Below are 25,550 nucleotides of genomic sequence, written 5' to 3' on the forward strand. Positions count from 1 at the left end.
GTCACCCTGGGTGGCATCCTGGGTCCTCGAGCTCTCTGGAACACATTCTCTGCTTTCTCATGCCTTCCACAATGTTATAAGTAAACACTGATAAGGGGGGGGGGGGAGAAGGAGAAGAGAAGAGGAAGAAGAAGAACAACAACTCCTCCTCTTCCTCCTCCTCCTCCGCCACCGCCACACCACCACCACTGCCGCCTTTCTAGGACTCTATTCAGCTTGCTCAGAAACTCCTCGGCTTCCTTCAGAGCATCCTAGAGCTGCTTCTCTCAAGCCTCCATTGGGCTCTTACAGACTCAGCTTCTAGTGCTGGCTCTGACACTGACAATGGGCGGGACCTTTGGGCCCCTCCCTTCTCTGTGTGTCAGTTTCCTCCTGTAACTGACCAGAGGTGGGCTCTTCATTGTGATGTAACTTTCAGCCCTCTGTGCTCTGCCTTGGGCTGCTCTAGGAGGTGGTGACTTTCAAGGATGTGGCTGTGGACTTCACAAGGGAGGAGTGGCGCCTCTTGTCCCCTCCCCAGAAGGAGCTGTACAAGGAGGTGATGCTGGAGAATGCCCAGAACCTGCTCTCTGTGGGTAAGGAGCCTCTCCCTGCTGCCCAAGTCTGCCATCCAAGGGAATATCACTCTCAGCAGCAAGTGAGGTTGGGAGCAGTTTTCAGTCGTGAGGAAGGGAGGAGGGCTGGTATGCTGAGTCCCAGATCCAGGGCCCTCCTGCTGCCTGGTTCTCCTATAAAAGGACTTTGCATTGTGTAATGGGACCTTGGGGGCTCCCTTTGGTGCTCTTGAAGTCCAAGATCCAATGCATGTTGGAGAATCTCAGATGTGGAAGTAATGTCAGAGCTTATTCCATCTTGCCTCTCCCTGGCCTGGAATTGAGTCTCCCAAACCCATCTGGGAAAACTGTTCAGGAGGGTTTTCCTCCCACCCTCTTCCCCTTTAGGATGGATCTACTATTGGGGATCTTTTTCTCTTTAACCAGCATAAACTCGTATCTCACAACTCTTGGGTGTCCCCAAGAGAGATGGCTTGTCCTTAGTCTTCCTTCCTAGTGCCCTAAGGCTCCAGCAGAGCCAGTGAAGAAGGGAGGGAAGAGAAAAAGCGTTTATAACAACCTGCTCTTGGCCCAGGTCTCTGCCAAGGTTTTTCTCTGTAATATTCTGGCACTTCTTCCTCACCTTTATCTTCCTAATTCAGTGCCACAATTATCCCCATTTTACAGATGAGGAAATAGATTCAATTAAGTGACTTATTCTGAGGCACCCACATGGGAATTGTTTGTGGTGAAATGTAAACTGAGGCCTTCCTCCCCCTAATCCCAGGCCCATGCCCCCTCCCCTTCTAGCTACCTCTCATTTCCAGATAATGGAAAACTATGGACTGAGTCCAACCTTTTCTGAAGAAAATGACCTAGAACCTAACATTCTGGTTCCAGATTGGTTTCCCACAGTTCTTCCCTCTCTTCTCCATACCCTAAATTCTAGGGAGACTCTCCTCCAGGAGCCCCAGTAAGCCTCCCCCAAAGGCCCTGCTTGCCGTCCTCTGTGATTGTTAAGATGAATGGACTGGCTGAGAGACAGATTCAGGCACAATGAGGATTGTTGAGTTCCCCAGGAGAGGAGGCAGAGACTCCCTGAGAAAAGAGTCTCCAACACTCAGAGAGGCATCAGGGAGGGAGGAGCAGGCAGGGTGAAGGGACAGAAGCCAATCTCTCAAGGTCCCTGTGTCTGGGGCTTCAGACTGACCCAGAACACTGACCCTCTGACCCAGTTTGGCAGTTTAGGAGTTTCTGCCAGAATGGACAAGAACAGGATGGGAGAGGGAGGCTGTTGCTCATTCTCGGTCCCCCAGTAGGGTAACAGGCACATCCTACCCTGGGTTCCTACATTACAGACAATGAAGGGGGAGGGCATACTCCTATGGAAACCCCTTGGACAGAGTGAGTGGAATCACTGGATTTCCCCAACCTTTCCCTAAAGAGAACTCAGTGACAAGCTTCTCTCTATCCTCCCTGACTGATTCTCCCTTGCCCAGGGCTTCTAGCTCCCCCAGAAGACGTGTTCTCTTCTTTGGAGCTGAGGGAAGCCCCGAGGAAGCTGGAGCAAGAAGGCCTGAGGAGCTGCTGCCCAGGTGAGGGAGTGAAAAGGAGGTGTGGGAGACCTGGGGTGACCAGAGGCTTCTGTGTGCTCTATTGAAGCCAGGGCTAGATTTTGGGGCAGGAAAACCTGACTTGGAATTCTTTTTCAGAGGTTTTAGCAGGGACTCCCTGGGCTAGTCACTGATCTGCTGTGCCTCAATTTCCCTATATGTAAAATGAGACTGTTGGACTCCTTTTCCTATCCATTCCTTTCAATGGATTAGTCTGTGACCCTCTAAGACAGTGATGGGCAAACTACAGTCCGAGGGTCAGATGCAAATGTTCTACCCGGGTGCCACTGGCTCCTCCCCAGATCAATGGAGCCTCCTCCAATTAGCTACCCCCTCCGCCTCGGCTAGATATAATTATATTGGCCCGCCTAAAGTTTTTTTTTCCTTTCCTTTGACCCCCCTCTTTAAAAGTTTGCCCATCGCTGCTTTAAGAAGTCAGTGTTTGGGACTGAACTGCCTGGAAGTATCCTGCAGGTGCCAGAAGGGCGAACTTATCCTCTCTCAGCTCTTTAGTATCTAAAAATACGTACGAGGGCTTGTTCTGTGCTGGGTCCCAGGCTAAGTTTTGGGGGACATAAAGGGCTATAGTGGACATCCCCTGCCCTCATGGAGCTCACCTTTTGCAGAAGCAGATAGCAGCATGCCAACAGTTCTGTAGAAGCCATCTAGATCCCAGCTCCAGGGCAGCCAGTCAGGAGAGGGAAGGCTTTGGAGGGAAGGAGCACTAGAGGGGGTCTAATAGGGGGAGGTGGCCTGGGGCTTCAGGAGAACCAGACTGAGAATTCTGGGGGAAAGTATAGCTGAGAAAACAAGGGAGAGGCAGTGGCACAACTCACTGCAAATGGCCATCTCTAGTAGTTTAGCCCTAAACCGGAGGGCAGACATTGGACAGTATCTCATAGGGATGAAGAGATCCAGTGAGAGTGTTTGGGGAAATGATTTGTTGGTTCCCAGAGGAAGAGAGTCATTAGCTCAGTGTGGGAAAGGCTGAAGATGAAAGAACAGTGGGGGCCTTGCAGGGAGGAATAGATTGGCATAGATGAGGGATGAGATGGACTTCTTTGCCTATGGAAAGAGATCTTCTTTAGCTAGAAGAAGAATGACCTTTTCCTCTTATCCTGAGGCCAGCAAGGAAAAGGAGGCAGCTGAGCTGGGTGAGATGTGGAAGATAAGAGAGCTCTGCAGAGAGGTCCAGGTTTTGTTCAGTGTAATATTAAACTAAGTTCTCAGCTCAGAAGATGAGGCAGACAGTGGGAGGAAGCCATGAGGGAGAGCTGGAGACCCTCATGGAGACGGAAATGTTTGGAAGGCCCATGTCCTGGGTGTTAAAGGGAATCTATGAGGGAGACTTCACAGGATTGCCTTGCCATGGTGAAGACCCAGCTGAGGTCAGGGAGCCTCGATGTAGAGTGGAGCCAGGCAGCTGGTTTCCTGATTTTCCTTCTCTCCATTGACTTGCAACCCATGAGCAGGAGTTAAGACTGCTGCCTTCCTTGGAAGCAATCCAAGGCTAAGCTTTTTATAAATCATCAGCCCAGGCCCTTTCCTGGGCTCTGGGGCTCAGTCTTTGTCCTGGTCTTGGACAATCAGGTGACCACAGCACCTCACTTTAGGAAGATGAGAGCCTGGAGAGAAGCCTCTAGGATCTTCAGGATTGGATCTGCTCAAGTTCCAATGGAGTTACTGTTGTCTGCTGAGAAATAAGGGCAAGAGAGAGACAGAAATACAGCTGAGGCCAGAGCATGAATTTGCCTTCCAGGAGAGAGACCAGAATGCAAGGATCCTTGTAGAGGTTGAGCCCGATATAAGCCCTGGGCCCAGTCAATAAACATGTATTAAATAATAAATATATTCTAGGAAAGATGCTAAGCCCTTAGCATACAAAGGAAGGGAAACACCATTCTGGGCTGTTCTGGAGCTCACAATCTAGAACCCAGACATGGAGGTAGTTCAGAAAGAAGCACCAGATCCTTAATTTCACTCTGAGATGATCCTGGGAGAAAGGAGTGTTGGGGAATGGAAATGCATTTAATTCAACAGGGAAATCAGGAACTAGAGGAGTGAAGAGGACAGTTTAAGGAGGAAAGCAATCAAAGGAGGAAATAATCCAAATTCAAATGATAAAAATAAACGCCATTTACATATGGCCCCTATTATGTGTCATACACTTTATAAATGTTATCTTCTTTGATCCTCTTATGAACCTTGAGAGTCACTTGATATTATGTCCATGTTATAGTTGAGGAGCCTAAGACCAAAAGAGCTCCTGTGACTTGCCCAGGCTTAAAAGTTCTAGCAAGTTTCCGAGGTACAATGAGAGTGCACCACCATTTTTATTGGGATTTTAAAGAAGAATATCATGAAAATGCCAGTATCTGTATAATGTGGAAATAGGAAGAGAACTGTACAAGTTTTTTGCCCATTTCCTTACAAAAGGATCATGATCAACTTACTGTATGAGACATATATTTAAACATGGAAAATACCATGTTTTTGTTTAAATTGTATTTAGTAGAAGGATTTTATTTTAGTGAAAAGAGGCATTTAAAGAAAAGCAATGGCTTCTCTAAAGGGGTAGGGAACAGAATAAAATCTTTTATGTCTTGGATATATGCAAAAAAGAGTACTGAATTTCTTCATCTGATCTCAGATACTGAAACAAAAAATATGGTTGAAAGCAATCATGAAAGGAATTACACAATGCTTATAGGGAAGCTAGATGATAAATAATAGGAATATTTAGTCTACATGCCCCCAGTAATGTCATACCTATGAAGAGAGGATTGAATGTATAGACAATGAAAATGAAAGCAAGAAGATTGAAAGTGAATAATCTAGTACTGTGGACAGAGTATGCCCAGCCACAAGATTTGGTCTCGGCCGCCAGGATTTCAGGTCATGTCACTCATCCAGCCTTTCTGAGGTCATGGTCTGAGTTAGTAATGTAATGAAGCTAGTCTGTTCAAAATCTTAATTTGTTATGAAAAGCCAATGAAATCACATGGGATGCTCTTTGTTATTCAAATTGTTCTTTAGCTTTGAGGTAATGGCGTTTTAAAAAGATGGATTTTGCCCATTTAATTTGGAATATTTGTTACTGAGGAAATAGGATATAAAGCAATTTATGTTCTGACAGTTGAGAAAAGGAGATAGAGTTATATATGGGTATATGTCACTCTACATGTATGTTTTACTGTTTGTTTCTTTTAAAAGGAGAGATCAGAACTGAAATGAAAAAGAATCCAACAGAGATGAGCCCTTCTGTGGAAGAAATAGACCTACAAAGATTCATGAGTGATGATCCCAATAACTTTGCTTTCAGAGAATTCTGTGTTGTATCTCAACATTCATCTTATATTGAACATCAAAGAATGCAAACTGAGGAAACATCTAGTAAAAGTAATCAGAATGGAAAGACTTGTATGCACAGGGCCAGTCTTGCTGTACATCAGAGAATCCGCATTGGGAAGAAACCTTATGAATGCAACCAATGTGGAAAGATGTTCCGTCACAGTTCAAGTCTTGCTGTACATCAGAGAATCCACACTGGGGAGAAACCTTATGAATGCAACCAATGTGGAAAGATTTTTGGTCATAGTTCCAGTCTTGCTGTACATCAGAGAATCCACACTGGTGACAAACCTTATGAATGCAAGCAGTGTGGAAAGACATTCATTCAGAGCTCCCGCCTTGCTGTTCATCAGAGAGTCCACACTGGGGAGAAACCTTATGAATGCAAGCTTTGTGGAAAGACATACAATCAGAGCTCCAGTCTTGCTGTACATCAGAGAGTCCACACTGGGGAGAAACCTTATGAATGTAAGCAATGTGGAAAGACATTCAGTATCAGCTCCTGTCTTGCTGTTCATCAGAGAATCCATACAGGGGAGAAACCTTATAAATGCAAGCAATGTGGAAAGACATTCAGTCTGAGCTTCAGTCTTGCTTATCATCAGAGAATCCACACTGGTGAGGAACTTTAATATGGTACTGATACCTAAGCTAGGAAGCCCAAAAATTATAAACCAATTTCCTTAATGACTATTAATGCTGAAACCTTAAATAATAGATACTAGTATTAAAATAGGGAAATAGGCAGGTAAGTTTGCACATGATACAGGGTACAAACCAAGTGGCTCACAGAGCTTTAGGATGGAACTCAAGGAAAGATTTCCAAAAGGAGTGTCGGGGCAGCTGGGTAGCTCAGTGGATTGAGAGCCAGGCCTAGAGACAGGAAGTCCTAGGTTCAAATCTGGCCTCAGACACTTCCCAGCTGTGTGACCCTGGGCAAGTCACTTGACCCCCATTGCCTACCCTTACCACTCTTCTGCCTTGGAGCAAGGTGGAAGGTAAGGGTTTAAAAAAAAAGAAAAAAAGGAGTGTCAGGAAAGAATAAAAGAGGACTTGAAGCTTGAAGGGGGAGCTGAGTTCCTCTTTGGAACTTGGAGGGTGAGGAGATAACTGATTTCCTGGGAGAAGCTATTTCACCTGACAGTTGAGGTCCTCTCACCAGGTTTTCTCTCTGCTAGGTGGAGAATCCCAAATTGCAGATTATATAACATCATTGCAGGACAGGCTTAAGGAACTTCATTAAATGGGCTTAATCCAGCAAGTTGGACCTTTAGATTTTTCTCTGTACAATATAAATCCTAGAGATTTAGTATTTTTGAAACATTAAAGACATCTGCAACAGAGTGGTCCTTTCCAAGTTTTTCTAACTACTCACAGCTATAAAATCCCCTCCCCATATACATGACCCTTCAACAGTGTAAGTCTGAGTCACTTGGTCCCAATGAGTCTGGTCTGAAGAAATATTTGCAGGCAGTGAGCCTCCAGCCTCCCAGGGTGGGGAAGGGAGGTAGTGGAGAGATAAAAGAGACTGGCAGGAGCTCAGCCCCAGCTCTGGGGTCTTGGGGAGCAGAATGTTTACACTATGGCCTTGACTCCTGATGCTGCTCATTCTGCCACTGTGGTGAGTTTGGGGGTGATGAGGGGAGAAATGGGATTAAGCCAGGGATCTTGGCAGTGATGCCTTTGATTTGTCTGTCCTCTTGTTCTCAGGGGTCACTTCTCAGGTTGTGGTGACCCAGGAGCCGTCACCCTAACCAGCAGCTCCAGCATGGGGGCCATCCACTACCAGGCAGTATTCCCATTGGTTGCAGCAGAAACCTGGCCAGTCTCCCCAGAGACTTATTCATGATACCATCAATCTTAGTTCTGCTGTCCCTGCCCAGTTCTCAGGGTCTTGGGGATGAGGTAGTCCTCACCCTCATGGGAAGCCCAGCCTGAGGACGAGGCCGACTCTTACTGCACCCTGTGGTACAACAATGCAGCTCAGGCTCATCATGAGAGCTTCATGTGGGGAACTGGGACAAAAACCTCAGTTCCAGCTCATACCCAGTTTTAGAGTGCCAGGCTGGATTTGTGAGGACCAGGATTCTAATATGGCCTCAGATATTTGCTAACTGTATGACCCTGGACAAGTCACTTCCTCCCAATTGCTTAGCACTTACCATTCTTCTGTCTCAGAATTCATACTAAGGCAGAAGCCGAGGGTTAAAAAAATAAGAATGTCAGCATGCTGAGGGCAGATTCTCTTGCTTTTTTATTTGTATTCCTAGAACTTAGCATGGCCTCTGGAACAAAGTAGATGTTTAATAAATCTTGGCTTTTTTCCATCATTTTCATGATGTCTCTTCTCACAGTAAGTGGTTCTCACTCTAGGATGCCAAATAGAAACATGCTGGGTTCAGAGTTAGGGAGAATCTAGTACATTAGACCTCGAGTCAGGAAACTTGAAGTTCAAATCTTCTCTGATACTTACTAGTAATGGGAGGCCAGCTAAGTCTCTGCATCTGTTTCCTTGTCTGTAAAAGGAATGGCCGGGGGGGTTCCCCAGTATCTTGAAGGTCCCTCATACTCTTAAGTCTACCATCTTATAATGACCTGGGTTCAGATCCCATTTTCCTCTCATTCTTATTAGCTATGCAATCATGGATGGGGAAGCTGGAGCTCTTAATGGATAGAGTGCCAAACCTGGAGTCAGGAAGACTCAGCTTTTTAAGTTCAAATCCAATCTCAAATATTTGCTAGCTGTGTGACCCTGGGTAAGCCACTTAACCCTGTTAGGCTCAATTTCCTCATCCATAAAATGATCTGGAGAAGGAAATGGCAAACTCACTGTGTGACCTTGGATAAGTCACTTAACCTTGTTTGCCTCCATTTCTTTATCTATAGAAGGAGCTGGAGCAGGAAATGGCAAACCCTTCCAGCATCTTTGCCAAGAAAACTCCTAAGGGGTTCAGGAAGAACCGAACACAAGCCATCACAACCCCTCACAGGCAGCCCATTAAAACTCTCCATCTGGTGGGGCAACTGGATAGTTCAGTGGATTGAGAGCCAGGCCTAGAGACAGGAGGTCCTGGGTTCAAATGTGGCCTCATTCATTTCCCAGCTTTGTGACCCTGAGCAAGTCACTTGACCCCCATTGCCCCATCCTTGCCACTCTTCCACCTAGGAGCCAATACACAGAAGTTAAGGGTTTAAGAAAAAGTTTTTAAAAACCTCTCCATCTGGGCATCCTCACTTTCTAGGGGAGGGAATGTCACCCAGCTCCCATGAGACAAGGGATGGGACACCCTTTGCAGACTGAAAGCTTCCTGCAGTTGGGAACCTCAGGACGAGCATCCTGAGCTAACGCAGAGCAGAGGCTGATTGGTTTCTCTCCTCTTCACCCAGAGGAATGACACAGACTTCAGGACAACAATTAGAAATAAAAGGCCCAAATGCTGAGATGATCCTTTCTTTTCCTCAGTGAAAAAACCCAACAACACATTTGACTTACTGTCCCTGGGATGAGCTCAGGGACTCAAACGGCTGCCCCATTCTGAGCCCTTTTTATAGGAAATGAATTTGGGTGGAGGCCATTAATTATGAAAACCCGCTGTGCGTAATTACGATAATTACTCTGATCCTATAAACATCACAGCACCCTGAATAATTTAATGGGAATTGGGCTCTAGGAGAGAATGGAAACCAGCGATGAACCCAAGGAGGGAATGGGGAGAATAGAAGAGGAGACCTTGCTGGGGTTTACACTGCAATATTCATTCCCAGAACTCTGTGGGAGCTACTCAAAGCTAGAAGAGGCCACTCATTTCAGGGGTGATCGAGGACTTTATAGAGGAGGAAGCTGAAGATAAGACAGTCAATGCCTTCCCACAGTCATGCAGGGAAGAAGTGATGGATGTAGGAACTGAATTCAGGCCGTCTGATTCCAATCTTTCCTCTTTTGTTTTCTTTGTTTCTTTTTCATGGAAGAAATATTTTCTGATTTTGATCCTCAATAGCTGAGTGTTTGTTTTTTTAGAAAACTATACTGACAAGGATGGGGAAAGATTGATTATTTCCCAAAGGCCTGAAGAACTGAGAATACTGGCCAAAAGAACAAACCATGTGTCAGATCTACTCTAATAAAATGACATCTAACCTTCCATATGGTGCTTACTATCTGCCAAGTGTTTTATAATTATTATTTTATTTGATCTTCACAACTCTGGAAGGTCGATGTCATTTTTATCTCCATTTTACAGATGAAGAAATAGAGGCAAACTGTTTAAGTGATTTGTCCAGGATTACACAGCTAGGAACTGTTCTGAGGCTACATTTGAACAATACAGATCTTCCTTAGAAAAGTTTAAGGGTTAATAGATAGGATTCTGAAGTTGGAACTGGCAAGATGTGGGTTTGTATCCATCCCTTCCCCAGACACTGCTAGCAGTATGACCTTGGGAAAGTCTCTTACTCTCTCATCTCAGTTCCTCCAGAATACTGAATTGTCAGAATGTTATTAGCACCTAGTAACTCTTAACTATGGGTCTCCCACTGTAGCCACAGTGCTCCACTCACTTTGTTGGATAAACTGCCTCATGGAAATCAAGGTAAATGTCTTTAGCTTCGTCATGAGCAAAAACTCTACCAAGGAACACATCTCCGAACCCCCCACCCCAGCAAAAAAAAAAAATGTCTTAAAAAAGTGAAAATTATTCAAGAGGCTCCAACTTAAGGAAGAAAAATTGCTTCCAAGTAAGGTAGCAGTCTTCACTCCTGCTTATGGACTACAGGACAATGGAGAGAAGGAAAATCAGGAAACCAGCTGGCTGGCTCTACTCTACATTGAGGCTCCCTGATCTCAACTGGGTCCTCACCATAGCAAGATGGTCCTGTGACGTCTTCCTCATGGCATTCCCTTTGCCACGTACCACAGCAGCCTTCCAAATATTTCCCTGTTCTCCAGCTCTGCCTTATGGCTTTCTCCCACCCCCTGCCTCAACTTCTGTTATAACAAAAAAGGGTCCTAGGGAGATATAGGTATACAGTGATGTGAATGTATCTATGCACTCTCCCTAGTTGCAGATGATGGAGGAACACCAACCCCGATCACCCTTGATAGTTGTTGTAATTTCCCCTTTTCTCTAACAGTTGCCCAGGGAGGACCCCAAAAGGTTAGGTGGATGGGTAACCCTTTCAGGTCCAACTTGAGGTTGGATAAATTATTATAGGGATTTGATTTGCTTTGGATCACGTTTGAAATCTGACTGTGTTGACTCCCTTCCCAATGGTTGTGATAGAAAGACCACTCAGGAAGGTACTTGTTAAATACTCTTTATCTATAATCTATAATCAGGGAAAGGATAAACAGGATAAGGAATGGAGATTGGAGACCCTGATAATCTAATATCTATAACTAGTTGACAATCAGGACTGGAGGCTATTGATTTAGTAAAAGCTGGAGCTTTGTTTTCCACTACCCTTCTGGCCCAGCCTGGCCACAGCCAAGCCAGAGAATAGGAACTGCTATTTATGCAGCTGTGTTGGTGATGTTATTCTCTCAGCTTTTCACTATCAGTGTTTGGTGATGCACTAGCTCTCACAGTCTTCAGGAAATATTCAGATTCTTCCTACCCTCTTCTTCATAGACCTCCTAGCCTCCCTTCACCACCCAGAGCCCAAAGACCAAAAGACCAAAGACCCCTTCAAGTGGCTGTCAGGGGAATTTATACTGCCATGCCAACCAACGTTTGCCCCTGGCTCACGGCATCTGGGAACATTCTATGCCTTCCAACTGCCTCCCCTGTCATTCAAGTTGACATCCATCATTTCCCAGGATATGAATATAAAACTTCTCACTTGAGAACTTGGCCTCATATTCCACTGCACAAAAACTGAACCCTCTGCAGAACTCTCTTATCCTCCACATCTCGCCCACCTCAGTTGCCTCCTTTTCTTCTCTGGCCTCAGGATCAGAGGAAAAGATAATTCTTCTCCTAGCTAAAGAAAATCTCTTTTCATGAACAAAGAATCCGATTCCATCTCCCATCAAAGGCCGTCTATTCCTCCCTGAAGGCCCCCATTGTTCATCTTCAGCCTTTCTCCCACTAAGGAGCTAAGGACTCTCTTCTTCTGAGAACCAATAAACCATTTCTCCCCAGTGTTCCAAACACTCTCATTTGATCTCTTCTACCGGGGAGATACTGTCTGAATACAAGCAGTCTAGGTGAACATGGAGGACATTTTCCAAGCCCTCATACAACAAAAGGAAAGGCAGAAATACAACATGGAGGGCCTTGACCAAGAATCATCCAGAAGGTCAGTATCACTGGGTCAGAGACAGAGTAGAGTTCTTGTGGGAAAAACACACCCAAGTTCTTAAAAGAATCGCAGCCCAAAAAGGAGAGACTCAAATTCCATTCAATTTGTAAGAAAATAATTTTATTTGAAGAAGTAGTTTATGGTTGTATAATAGCTGGTGGAATAACCTTATGGATAATGGACAAGTCCAGGGACTAGTAGAGTAGCAGCTTCATATACAGAGTAGCAGCCACAAGTGTAAAAAAGCAGCTTCCCAGCTCTGTGGATTAGGATTGGCATATTTATTAGGTCCAGGGAGCTCGTCATCCCCCAATACAGAGAAATCTTTAGCTTTCCTGAAAACCCTGGAAGGGGGGGCAGGGCCAAATTCAGGTGAAGGTGTGTTTCAGGGTGTGATGTCATAGGGAATAAGGAGCATGTGCAACTTTGGGGGATTCTTCTGGAATGCCAGAGCCCCAGTAGCAGGCCCTTTGTGCCACATTGTCCACCCTGTCGACACTGGTCAGAGTGGGAGATGTCTCCCTGTCCTATGAGAACATGGGGTGGGGGATGTGGCACACTGGAGGACTGCAATAGGTAGTTAATGATGTTACAGTTCTAAGAACAAAATGAGTATTTCATACAACCAATTAGGCACAAAACTGACACCCAATACAGAATATTACAGATTCCACACTCAGAGTTGGTAACAACTATCTGCAATTCATTTTTGATGGATGCCAAAACTACAGGTTTAGTAGTTGATGTTCAACCAGGTTTAGTGAGAAATGGCACATTTCAGAGTCTGAGGGTCCCTTTCCTCACTATCCCTCAGTGCCTACTATGAGCCTACATCAGAGTGAAGGATAAAAAGTCTGGAAAGAGGGTTGGGGAATTCCCTATGATGAAGGGCAGGGCTTGGCAAGTAGAGGCAGGCAGAATCTTGAGGTCTTGACCCAGGGTACCATTGGAGGAAAAGGCCCATCCTGGGACTTCAGAGGCTGGGTAGATTGGGATTCTTAGGTCTGGGAAGATCCACCCAGAGTGGGCTGGATTTATGCGAGACCCTAAGGAGCTGAGATCACTCTACCTTTTGGAAACCATCTCTTCAGGTGCAGGTCCCAGGTATGTCTGGGCCAGGAACCCAGAAGACACCAGACTTCTGCTGTCCCACCTTTCCTGTGAGCCTCATTCTCCACTTCTTACTTCGTGGTGAGCATCTTCTGAGGCAATCTGGAACATGGCTCTCTCCTAGAACTAGCTACTGGCTATCCACATTCACATTCACATCCCAAATGCCACAGGGCACCATCCCCAGTTTTACCATTGAGTCACACTTTCCCTCCCCACATCGTCTATACCAGCTCAGGTGTCCTATATCCTTACCCCAGCTCTCAGTTAGAGGTTTGGTGATACTACTGCCTCCATTATGGCACTGTGAGTTCATGATTTCTGAAATTGGGAAGGGCCTGCCTCATTCTTTGGGTCCTCAGTAGGAAAGATCAGGATTGGTATTCAGAAAGTGGCAGCAACCATTTTAGTAAGACCCAGAGACAAGTAGTGAAAAGTGGAAAGGGTAAAACTTCTTTGCTTATTTTGTCAAATAATTTGTATACTATTAGGATTAGTTGTTCTTTAAATGTTTGATAGAATTCACTTGTGAATCCATCTGGCCCTGGGGGCTTTTTCTTAGGAAGGAGTTTTACCAAATTCCTTTTATGACACAAATATGATACTGATTCCAAAGCCAGGCAGACCAAAAACGAAGAAAGAAAACTATAGACCAATCTCCTTAATGAATATAGATGCAAAAATCTTAAATAGAATACTAGCAAAAATACTGCAGCAAGTGATTATGAGAATTATTCACTATGATCATGTGGGATTTATACCAGGAATGCAAAGATGGTTTAATATTAGGAAAAACCATCCACATAATTGACCATATCAACAAGCAAACCAACAGAAATCACAATTATCTCCATAGATGCAGAGAAGGCCTTTGACAAAATACAACACTCATTCTTGTTTAAAAATACTAGAAAGTATAGGAATAGAAGGGCCTTTCCTCAAAATAATAAATAGCATGTATTTAAAACCAATAGCAAGTATCATCTGCAATGGGAACAAGTTAGAAGCCTTCCCACTAAGATCAGGAGTGAAGCAAGGATGCCCATTATCACCTCTTTGATTCAATTTTGTACTAGAAACACTAGCAGTAGCAATTAGAGAAGAAAAGGAAATTTAAGGGATTAATGTAGGCAATGAGAAACTAAACTATCACTCTTTGCAGACAAGATGATGGTATATTTAAAGAACCTCAGAAAATCAACTAAAAGACTAGTGGAAAAAATTAACAATTTTAGTAAAGTTGCAAGATAAACCCATATAAATCATCAACATTTCTATATATTTCCAACAAAACTCAGCAGCAGGAGATAGAAAGAGAAACTCCACTTAAAGTAAAAATACTTAGGAATCTATCTGCCAAGACAAACACAGGAATTATAGGAACACAACTACAAAACACTTTCCACACAATTAAAACTAGATCTAAACTATTAGAAAAACATTAATTGCCCATGGGTGGGACGAGCTAACATAATAAAAATGACAATCCTACCCAAATTAATATACTTATTCAGTGCCGTACCTATCAAACTACCAAGAAACTTTTTTCTGAATTAGAAAAAACTACAACAAAGTTCATTTGGAAGAACAAAAGATAAAAAATATCAAGGGAAATAATGAAAAAAAATGTGAAGGAAGGTGGCCTAGCAGTACCAGATCTTAAACTGTTCTCTAAAGCAGTTGTCATCAAAACAATATGGTACTAGCTAAGAGACAGAAGGGAGGATCAATGAAATAGACTAAGGGTAAATGACCACAGTAACCTAGTGTTTGATAAACCCAAAGACCCCACTTTTAGGACAAGAACTCATTATTTGATAAAAACTGCTGGGAAAATTGGAAAACAGGATGGGGGAAAATAGGTTTAAATCAATATCTTAAACCCTATACCAAGATAAACTCAAAATGGGTAAATGACATAAATATAAAGAGTGAAATATAAAGAAATATATTTATATTTATAAGTACATAAATATAAATATAAATTTATAAATATAAATGTGTATATATATCTATATTTATAAATACATAAATATAAAGAGTGAAATAATAAATAAATTAGGTGGATATAGATTCAGATCTGTGGGAAAAGAAGGAATTTAAGACCAAGCAAGAGATAGAGAACATTGAAAAAGGTAAAATGAATGACTTTGATTACATCAAACTAAAAAGGTTTTGTACAAACAAAACCAATGCAACCAAAATTAGAAGGAAATCAAAAAACTAGGAGAACATTTTTATAAGAAAACTCTCTGAAAAAGGTTTAATTTCCCAAATATATAAGGAACTAAGTAAAATTGACAAAAAAAAAAAATCAAGCCATTCCCCAATCCACAAATGGTCAAGGGACATGAATAGGCAGTTTTCACATGATGAAATCAAAACTATCAATAAGCACATGAAAAAGTGTTCTAAATCCCTCCTGATTAGAGAAATGCAAACTAAAACAACTCTGAGGTACTACGTCACACCTAGCAGATTGGCCAAAAGTTAGCAAAGGAAATTTATAAATGTTGGAGGGGATGTGGCAAAATTGGGACACTAATATAGTGCCAGTGGAGTTGTGAATTAGTCCAACCATTCTGCAGGGCAATTTGGAACTATGCACAAAGGGCTTTAAATGACTGTCAGCCCTTTGATCCAGCCATAGCACTGCTGGGTTTGTACCCCAAAGAGATGGTAAGGAAAAAGATTTGTACAAAAATATTTAGAGCTGCACTCTTTCTGGTGGCAAAAAAAAATGGAAAATGAAGGGGGGTCACTTGACTGGGGAATGGCTGAAAAATTGTGGTATATGTTGGTGATGCAATATTATTGTGTTAAAAGGAATAAAGAAATGGAGGAATCCCATGTGAACTGGAATAACCTCCCAGAATTGATGCAGAGTGAAAGGAGCAGAACCAGGAGAACATTGTACACAGAACATTATATACATTGTGGTAAAATCGAATGTAACGGACTTCTGCACTAGCAGCAATGCAATGATCCAGGACAATCCTGAGGGATTTATGAAAAAGAATTTTACCCACATTCAAAGGAAGAACTGTGAGAGCAGAAACACAGAAGAAAAACAACTGCTTGAACACATGGGTTGATGTGGACATGATTTTTTAAACGACAACCCTAGTACAACTATCAATAATATGGAAATAGGTCTTGATCGCTGACACATGAAGAAACCAGTGGAAATGCGTATCAACTACAGGGGGGTTGGGGAGGGGAGAGAGTAACCATGTAATTCTGTAATTCGAGACAATGTTAACTTGGATGGACAGGAAATAGCTGAACGTTTTTCTGATGTTACTGTTTTAGCTCCTGTGTTGGACACTTTCCAACCTCCCAATAGTACTGAACCATACATGTCTGTAACTATTGGAGATCAGATTTATGATCTCGTCAATACGGGAACTAGTAAATTAGTTTTGCAAAGTTTTCCTGAGAATTGTAGAGCTTTTAGTACAATGGATGTAATTGGTGCTACAGGCATAACTCAGAAAGTAGCTAAATTGCAACCAAAAATGGTAACTTTAGGACCCCTTTCTATAGAACACACATTTTTGTGTGTTCCAGAATGAATGAATCTTTTGGTAAGTGATTTGTTATATAAATTATGGGTTACTATCCAATGTACTGAATCTGGTGATATTTCTTTACATCTCCCAGAGGAATCTTTGAAGGCCTTCCCATTGCTTTTTCTTGGATTCCAGCAGTACAGAGGATGACCTAAGTACTATCTATCCAATACCTGAGGACTTGTGGTCAAGATCATCCAAAGATATTGGGTTGCTAAAATCAGCTACTCCAGTCAGGGTGAGGACAAAGGAAGGACCAGTTCCTCGTGTGCCTCAATATCCCTTGACTAAGGAGGCAATAGATGGTATATGCCCAATAAATGAGTCCATAATCCAACAAGGGATAATAATACCATGCTTTTCTGAGTACAATACACCAATTTTGCCTATAAAGAAGCCAAAACCAGATGAAAATGCCGACCTCTTTACCGATATATTCAAGATCTAAGAGAGGTAAATTATTATGTCATCAAAACTCATCCAGTTGTTCCAAGTCCAGCTGCTATAATTGCTTCTATTCCAAGTCAGGATAGATGTCGAAATCTCTTTATCATCTCTGATAATCTGATAAGGACAGTTTAGTTGGTAAGGAAATAAGGACTGGACAAGGGAGTTGTCTTTTACCTCATGCTTCCAGCTCTGGCTCCAGGAGCATGGAGTTTACTATATATATTTCAAGACTCATTTAAAACAAAAGAACCCCCTGTAAACTTTGCAGATGCGCAGAAGTTACAAATTATATCACATCAAAACACAAAACATTGACTTCAGAATAGACCAAGGCCAAGGCTGAATTTTGACTGGCTTCTTATCAGAAAGCCAAGTTGGGTAGTATCCCTCTCAGGGTCAAATTGCCCCCACTGATTTTGGCCTTGGCTATACCAGGCAGCAGCATTCCTTGCTGTGTTAACCCTTTAAATTCAGGTTTGATAGGAACTTAAAGCTTTTCAATAAGGCCACAATACTTTTCAACAAGAAATCACAAGGATCACAAAAGGGGTCAAAAGAGGAGTCTCAGATTTTTATCTATTCTCTTATTGGCTTCCCACAGCTAGATATTTCACCATGGTAGATTTATGCTCTGTGTTTTTCTCGATACCAATTCATGAGGATTCTCAAAAGATATTTGCTTTCACTTGGGAGAAGACTTAGTGGACATGGACTTGTCTTCCACAGGGGTATACGGACTCACCTAGCCAGTTCTCTCAAATTCTAAATTGAGATGTAAAAACGATTAAATTTAAAGAGAGTAAATTGGTGCATTTTGTGGACAATATTCTTTTAGCATCCCCAAATGCAAAGGTATGTCTTAGGGATAGCAAGACTCTTTTGATTGAATTGTATAAAAGAGGACATAAAATCTGCAAGGCAAAATTACAATAGGTTTTACCTCGAGAACATCTCTTGGATTTGTATTGTCAGAGGATTCCAGAAGTATCACACAAAAGAGAATAGCTGATATACAGAAATTGAGTGCACCTAAAACTAAAAAAAACAACTTAGAGCTATTCTTGGAACTACTGGTTTCTATAGACACTAAACTCCTGGATATAGTGAGATCATTAAGTGTTTGACACATCTGACCAGGAATACAGAACCAGAACCTTTGAAACTGAACATCACTTAGCCTTAGATAAGCTGAAAGAAGCCATTTTATCTGCACCTGCGTTAGGAATCCCAAACTATGAGAAACCTTTTCAACTGTTTGTCAGCGAAACAAAAGGTATAGCTTCTGGTGTGTTGACACAGACTTTAGGACAAGTTATCGTCCAATTGGATATTTCAGCTGTCAATTAGGTTCAATAGCTACAGGGACAGTACCCTGTCTAAGGTGGGTAGCAGCAGCAGCTATGTTAGTCCAGAAGTCAGCTGATCTAGTTTTGGGATGTCCTTTAATGGTCTATTGCTCACATCATATAGAAGCACTAATGAGGAAGTTTTGTACTCAAGCATATTCAGAACAATGAATATCTAAGTATGAAATTATTCTTTTAGGTAGTGAGAACATTCAGTTGAAGAGATGTAGCATACTCAATCCAGCTACTCTTCTTCCAGATTTACCAAAGAACAGTGAGCCATTGCATGAATATGCTGAGGTAGTAGATCTTGTGGATATGCCTAGGATGGATTTAAAAGATACTCCACTTGAAAATCCAGACTTGATATTATTCACAGATGGTTCATCATATTTATGTAATGGAATCAGATGTACTGGAGCTGTAGTTGTCATAGAATTTGAGACACTGTGGTATGGTTCATTACCTAGCAATCTTAGTGCTCAAGTTGTGGAATTAGTGTCATTGAAGCAAGCCTGTCTTCTAGCTGAAGGTAAAAGTGTAAATATTTACACGGACTCTCGGTATGCATTTTCTGTTTTCCATGCAACAGGAACGATCTGGAAACAACGAGGTTTTATTACTGCATTGGGAAAACCAGTAGCTCATGTAGGAATAATAACTGAGTTGTTGGAAGCAATCCAAAAGCCAAAACAGCTGGCAATAATTCATTGTCAGAGTCATACTCGTGGTAGAGATTCAGTCTCTAAAGGAAATCACAGAGCTGATATCACTGTGAAGTATGCTGCCCAGAATGCTCCAATTTATGTAATGAATTTAACATCTATTGATTCTGATTATCTAGAAAAAGCTTATGTAGACTCAGATATCCAGAAATGGAAGGATAAATTTGGAGCTAGGAAAGAACATGGGATATGGATTGCTGATACAGGAAGACCATTGTTTCCAAAAGATTTGTATACCTATTTGTGTCAAGCCATCCACACAAAAGGTCATTCTGGTACACAAGCTGTTGTAGATTCCATCAGGAGACAATGGGTTGCTCCTAGAATAAGTACTGTTGCAAATAAGATCTGTAATAGGTGTTCAGTCTGCCAAAAGTTCAATAAAAGTGCATTCATAAAGAACAGTTTGGGTGGTAGGCCTTTAGCATATTGTCCATTTGAGAGTTTGCAGATTGATTATATCTGTAAGCCTAAAGCTGGAAGATACAAGTATTGTCTTGTGATAGTTGATAGATTAAGTGGCCTGAAGCTTTTCCATCAAATACCAATACAGCTAGCTTTGTGGTGAAAGTGTTACTCAAGGAAATTGTGCCTAGATTCAGTGTACCATTAACCATCGATTTGGATAAGGGATCTCATTTCACTCAGGATATTCTTAAAAGAGTCTATAAGAATCTAGGAATACCACCTAAATATCATGTTTCTTATCACCCACAAAGTTCAGGTCAGGTGGAGCGTATAAATAGGAAACTCAAGACTATGGTTGGAAAACTCTGTGCCGAAACTTATCTTAAATGGCCAGATATTCTTCTCATAGCTTTGTTTTACCTATGTACGAGACCAAGAGAGGATCTGTATATATCATTGTATGAGATGCTCTTTGGACATGCTCCACTACAAGCAAAAACTTGTAAGGCTATTTATGCATCACTCTTAGGAGGCAATTGCCAAATTGCTTCATATTTAAGTGCTTTACAGCAGAGGCTAAGAGAATTACAAGATATGGGAGTATTAATTCACTCTGGTCCATTGGGTTATTCTCTTCATAATTTTCAACCACGTGATATATGGTCTATGTGAAAAATTTTGCCAAAACATTGGCAACAGAACAAAATTGAGTAGGTCCCTATACAGTTGTATTAGTTGTACCATCTTCTGTAAAAGTTTTAGGTAGAGATTCGTGGTATCATTGTTCTCATATTAAATTAGCACATGGTATAGATACTGAAAATGTAGAAATTATTAATAATGAAGAAGGAGAAGGAGAGGAGGAGGAGGAGGAAGAGGAAGAAGAAGAAGGAGGAAGAGGAGGAAGAAGAAGAAGGAGGAGGATGAAGGAAGAAGGAGGAGGAAGAAAAAAGAAGAAGAAGAAACTGTGTAATTTGAGATCTCCAGTCAATTAGAGTCTGCAGTCAGAAAGTTCAGTAAGGAGAGGACCATTCCGGCAGAAGAGGACGTTTGGATGGAAGAGGACATGGATTGATTAAGAGGATTCAGGATACAGGATTTATGAACTTTGTATTAAGACTGATGAACTTATAAAAAACTTCATTTTCAAGGATTTTCCTAAAGAACAGGATTAATCATGGACAATTTGGATAAATGGTTTAAAAGTATTTTGGGTAATGTAAATAGTATCACTACATACTCATATGCATCCAATATTGCACATAAAACTGTCAAGAACTTCGATGGAGAAAAGGAAAAGAGGAAAAACAGAGAGAAGATAAGATTTCCTTGAGGAATGGAACATCAGAAGAAGAAGGAGATCTGGAGTTTTGGTAGGTATCATACATCCAACAGTAACATGTTGCAACACAATATAGCAAAGAAACAACATAACAAATCAGATACATACGACACAAACATGTTAGAATACATTGTGTTCCTCATGGAATGAAATAATGTATAAATACTAACAAAATTAGAATTAGCTATAGGATAAGTAAGTATTAACAAAGGATAGTTAGTTACTAAAAAAGATTAGCTAGTTATTTAGGTAGATGTACCTAGACTAATATACTAATATCATAGGGATAGTCTAGAATAGTTTAGGGAAATAGTATTAGATGAAATTAGAGGATAAAATAAGCTACTAATGTACATTAAAGTGCAAATACAACAAACATAACAAAATTGCATTACATGAAAAACATAAAACACACTACAGATCACATATCAAAAAATAATGTAAATAGATGTATAAATAGTATTATGTATTGTAAATTTTATTATGTATTGTATATATGTAAAGGGTATGCATATGTATATTTGATATGTATATATTATGTGTATTATATATTGTAAATTGTATTATGTATTGTATATATGTAAAGGGTATACATATGTATATTTGATATGTATATATTATGTGTATATATGTATGTCATAAATATATAGTGTGTATATTGTATATATGTATAAATGTAAATTCTATGAATAATTTGATATAATTGAGTTGCAAACATGTAAATGTAATTTGCATGTGAGTTTAATGTTTTATTGTAATTTTGCTGTAAAACTTATGCAATGTTATGTTGAAAATGTATTTTTCCAAACTTGTTTGCATTTGTTAGTTAGAAGAATATTTCTGTATTAGAATAGGAGTTGTGTTTTGTTATATTGAATCTCTGGGAGCCAGGAGTTCACACTGTGATGGACAGGTGGATCCGTTGGATGTCGGAATGTTCCCAGAGAGGCATGTGGACACAGGGGAGGGCAGTTGGCCCAAAGGGGGGTATAAAACCACCCTGGCAGACCTGGCAGGGTTCTTTTTCTGTCCCTGAGACCAGAGATCAGTGGATCCTGGTCTTTGTGGGATTGAGACTTGCAGACTCAACCCTGAAAGCTCCTCCTGTTTGTTCCTGTACCATCAACAACCTGTACCCAGACCAACATCTCTGATTCTACTGCCCCTAGAAATTAGGAAATCCATCGTCTTAGTTATCTAGGTTTCCCAGGGCCCAGGATGGATCCGGGAAGTGGGCAGGAGAAGAAGAGGGTGGAAAGGGGTGGATGTCTCAAAATGGTTAGGCATATCATCTAGTGAGGAAGAAGTTGAAACATCTACAGCAGTTTGCTTACTCTGGTGTGGCTGTGGCCAGGCTGTGCCAGAGAGAAGCTAACCATCTTAATTCATTTACTTGCCTACAGGTTAGAGGTTCATCATCATTTAATTAGGGTCTCCCAATACCTCTATCCAATTCCATTATCCTTCTTTGTTAAATACAATCAAAGTTTTAAAGTACCTTCTTGAAGTGGTTATTCAAAGCTTCTTTGGGAAGGGAGAGACGTAGTCAGATACCAACGTTATCCAGCTAAAGAGCCCATTAAATAATATCAATTAACCCCAGGTGGGTCCTGAAGGGATATCATCCATTGACCTAAAGGATCCTGCCTGGGCAACTGTTATAAAGGAGAGAGGTGTCATCTTATCCTCTCTCTATACTTCGTCTACATCTACATCTAGTGGAGTGGAGTATCATTTTATTATAACAGTTTGGTATTTGTTTTGACTTTTGTGCTGATATTTCATATTTGCTAGTGATTTTGTTAATTGTGTTGGAAATTTTGCGTTGTTACTTGTTTTGTGCTTTGAACTATGTAACTGTTCAATGTATTTATCCCTTCACCTTTCCTTATTAAAATCCCTAGTGTAGGGTAGAGTAGGATAGTGTTAGATAGAATAGAGTTAGTGTAGGTTGTTATTTTGGGTTAAAATTTTAGTTTATTTTGTAGTGCACAAATACCAAAATATTGTGTGGAGCACTATTTGGCTTTGTGCAAAGGGGGGAACTGTAATAGGTATAGGCTTTTAAAGTATAAAGGCAGATTTTTGCAAGCATATTAGGGAAAGCCTTGGCTGGAAGTCATGGACATTCTGAATGGAATGCAAGGGGAGAGAGGAGAGAGCTAAGCAACAGACACTGATGTTTTGTGAGGGGTTTAGAGCAGAAGTGCAATAAGCAGTCCCTATTTGACCTGGGATCTTGGAGATTGGTGAAGGTTGTAAAGGCTGAAGACATCATCCTGCAAGTCAACTCTGAGTAGGGAAGAGGCCTGTGTTCTGGTGGACAGTTTGCAGACATCTCTCCCTACCTGGTTACTTTTGGATCATCAGCTGTGGAGGAGCTAGTTCCTGGTATCCTGAAGACATTTCTGAATCAGTTGTGAGAACCCAAATCCAAGCCCTCTTCCTCAGGTCCTTAGCCAAGCTATCAAACCTGGCAGAAGCTAGGTTGGCTAAGGAACTTACCCTTTTGACTCCAGTCCTGGGCAGTTAGACATAGTTTCATCTCACCCCTCTCCTATCCTCTCAAAAAACAAACTGTTTCCCTGTGTGTTTTCTTTGTACCTTAAAGTTCCCATAGTGTGTGTATTTATTATATTCTGAGTTTATCCCTTGTCTAGGTGGAGCAGGGTGACAGTTAAGGCCTGTCATTTCTGTCAACAGTCATTTCCCTTAACAGCTAAACCCAGTTTCCCTAACTTGTTACGTCCCCGCCTATTGTCTATTCCTGTCTTCTACTCACCCTTCTGAACCCACATATAATATTTAAGTTAACTCCCCTGTTTCCCCATAAGACCTTCTGTGCCATCACCTTTCTTCCCCTGGATTTCCCTGATCTGCCTTTTCCTCTAATTTTCTAACACTGAATTGTCCTTCCCTTCTATACAAGGACTGCATGGATAGAGGCCTAAAGAGAAACTGTACTGAGAGATGACATAGCCCTGAATTTTTCTCAAGTGATGGCTGTCATGTTATGGATTAGGTCAGATTTGAAGTCAGGAAGACCCGAGTTCAAATCCATTCTGTAGCCTTATGCAAAAGGACGTGATAGACAAGACATGAAAGATCTCTCCAGTCTTTTTCCTCCTCGATAAAATAATTAAATAACAACACCTATCTCATAGAATTGTTGTGAAAATAAAATTCAATAACATATGTAAAGTGTTTTGGACACGTGAAGATGTAGTTTTAACAGTAGCACACAGTACTTGTGCTGGCCAGTATTCAGAGTGGACTGAGAAATGGATTAACCTTGGGACCTTAGGTAGGTCATTTTACTTTTGGTTTCCTAATGATAAAAAGCTCATGTTGGAAAAACTTTATTTTTTCTGATATATTTATTATTTATTGCCTTTTAAAAAACATTTATTTTCCTTTACTGAACAAAGGGAATCCTGAAACCTGCCCCTAAACAACGCATCTCTCATTTTAGAGAAAATGATGTATGGTTCCATGATATATTGGATTCTGGGGATCATTTTGTTCAGATAGTCAGAGTAGTAGCATTGGCAGGAATGAGGTAGACAGCAGGAGGGCACCTTTTGGGAGGGTGTCTGCCAATGTTATAGAAGAAGCCTTGTTCAAAGTCCAGCACAAAATCAAGATTTCTTATGGGTGGTAAGAGTCCCCAAATGATACTATTTACAGATAGTGTTTTATGAAGAGTATCAAGTCCAGAAACCCTGAAAAACCTCATCAGTACTGAACTTTATTTATAAGGTTCTTCCTGGCTCTAAAAGCCACGATCCTAGGCTTTAGGAGGAAAATGGGCATTCCCAGAGCATGTGAGTATGGCGAGATATAAAGTGATGTAGGTGAGTGGTCAGGAATCAGAACTAATGCCTCTTCTCAGGTTCTTCATTGGACTGGGGAGTCTTTAAGGTTCCATTTGTACCCTCTGAAACTCTGTGATTCTGATATTGAGCATGGGGAGAGGATGAACGTGTGGATTGACATAGGGACACGATGGATACTGGTCCTGAATCTGGAAGCTCTCAGCCCCGCTGCCCTCTGTATCATGCCTGATGCAACATCTGCCCCTCCAGGTCTCTGCAGCCCCCTGGCCAGTACAGGGACACACAGACTCTCCCAGGAGGCTTCCTTTCCAGAAGTCTTTTGCAATAACAGGAACAGCAGATACAAAACATGTTTTTCCACTTTTGTTTTTACTTTGGTTGCAGGGACACAGCTGGAGATGCCCAGGGCAGTCCTGTTCCCCAGAACTCCTCACTGGCCAAATGTCTCTATGGACATCCTCTTCAGTGACTAACACAAGGTCCCCGAGAGGCAAAGGATGTCCTAAAATAGCTGCCCTTTCTCATAGGTCACTACCCTTCTCCTTGGCATGGGCGCTGCTAATACCCTTTTGAGTTTGCTCAGGAGGAGAGGGAGACCTGGAACCTGGATATCTGCCCCAGGACTTTTCTCACTAGACCAAGATGCAAACATTTGTCTTCTGATTCTGACAAGTGCTAGGGTTGGGGCATTATCCAGAATTTAGGAACATGTTGCCTTTTATTCAGAGGATGACATGTCGATTTGCTGTTCTGCTCTTGTCAGTGCTCCTGAGACTTCCAGATGCTAAGAACAGGACAGAGAAGCACCCGTGCTTCCCCAAAATCAGTCCCAGCCTGGTGAGACACGGGGATCTCGTGATAGGGACTTTTCTCCCCATGTATTCAGTTGAAGTGAGTGATGTCACAGGAGCAGAATTCTTTGGAAATAAGCCTGACAAGGAATGTAAGAATTACAAGTGAGTGT

At 41.7% G+C, this 25,550-nt stretch overlaps 2 protein-coding genes across 2 annotated transcripts in view; both read left to right on the forward strand.

The window, feature by feature from the left end:
• Window positions 1–5,568: 5,568 nt before the first annotated feature.
• LOC123230547 (zinc finger protein 2 homolog) lies at window positions 5,569–6,129 on the forward strand. The gene has a single exon (XM_044656678.1). It carries the CDS (start codon window positions 5,569–5,571, stop codon window positions 6,127–6,129), a length of 561 nt encoding a protein of 186 aa, XP_044512613.1.
• A 19,333-nt stretch (window positions 6,130–25,462) lies between these two features.
• LOC123232500 (vomeronasal type-2 receptor 26-like) overlaps window positions 25,463–25,550 on the forward strand; it is a 37,855-nt gene continuing 37,767 nt past the window's right edge. Inside the window, exon 1 of the mRNA XM_044658950.1 lies at window positions 25,463–25,542. Within this exon, the coding sequence (XP_044514885.1) occupies window positions 25,463–25,542 (80 nt within the window). The remainder of the gene's footprint in view (window positions 25,543–25,550) is intronic.

This window comes from Gracilinanus agilis, chromosome 1 (genome assembly GCF_016433145.1).
Source record: "Gracilinanus agilis isolate LMUSP501 chromosome 1, AgileGrace, whole genome shotgun sequence".
Lineage (NCBI taxonomy): Eukaryota > Metazoa > Chordata > Mammalia > Didelphimorphia > Didelphidae > Gracilinanus > Gracilinanus agilis.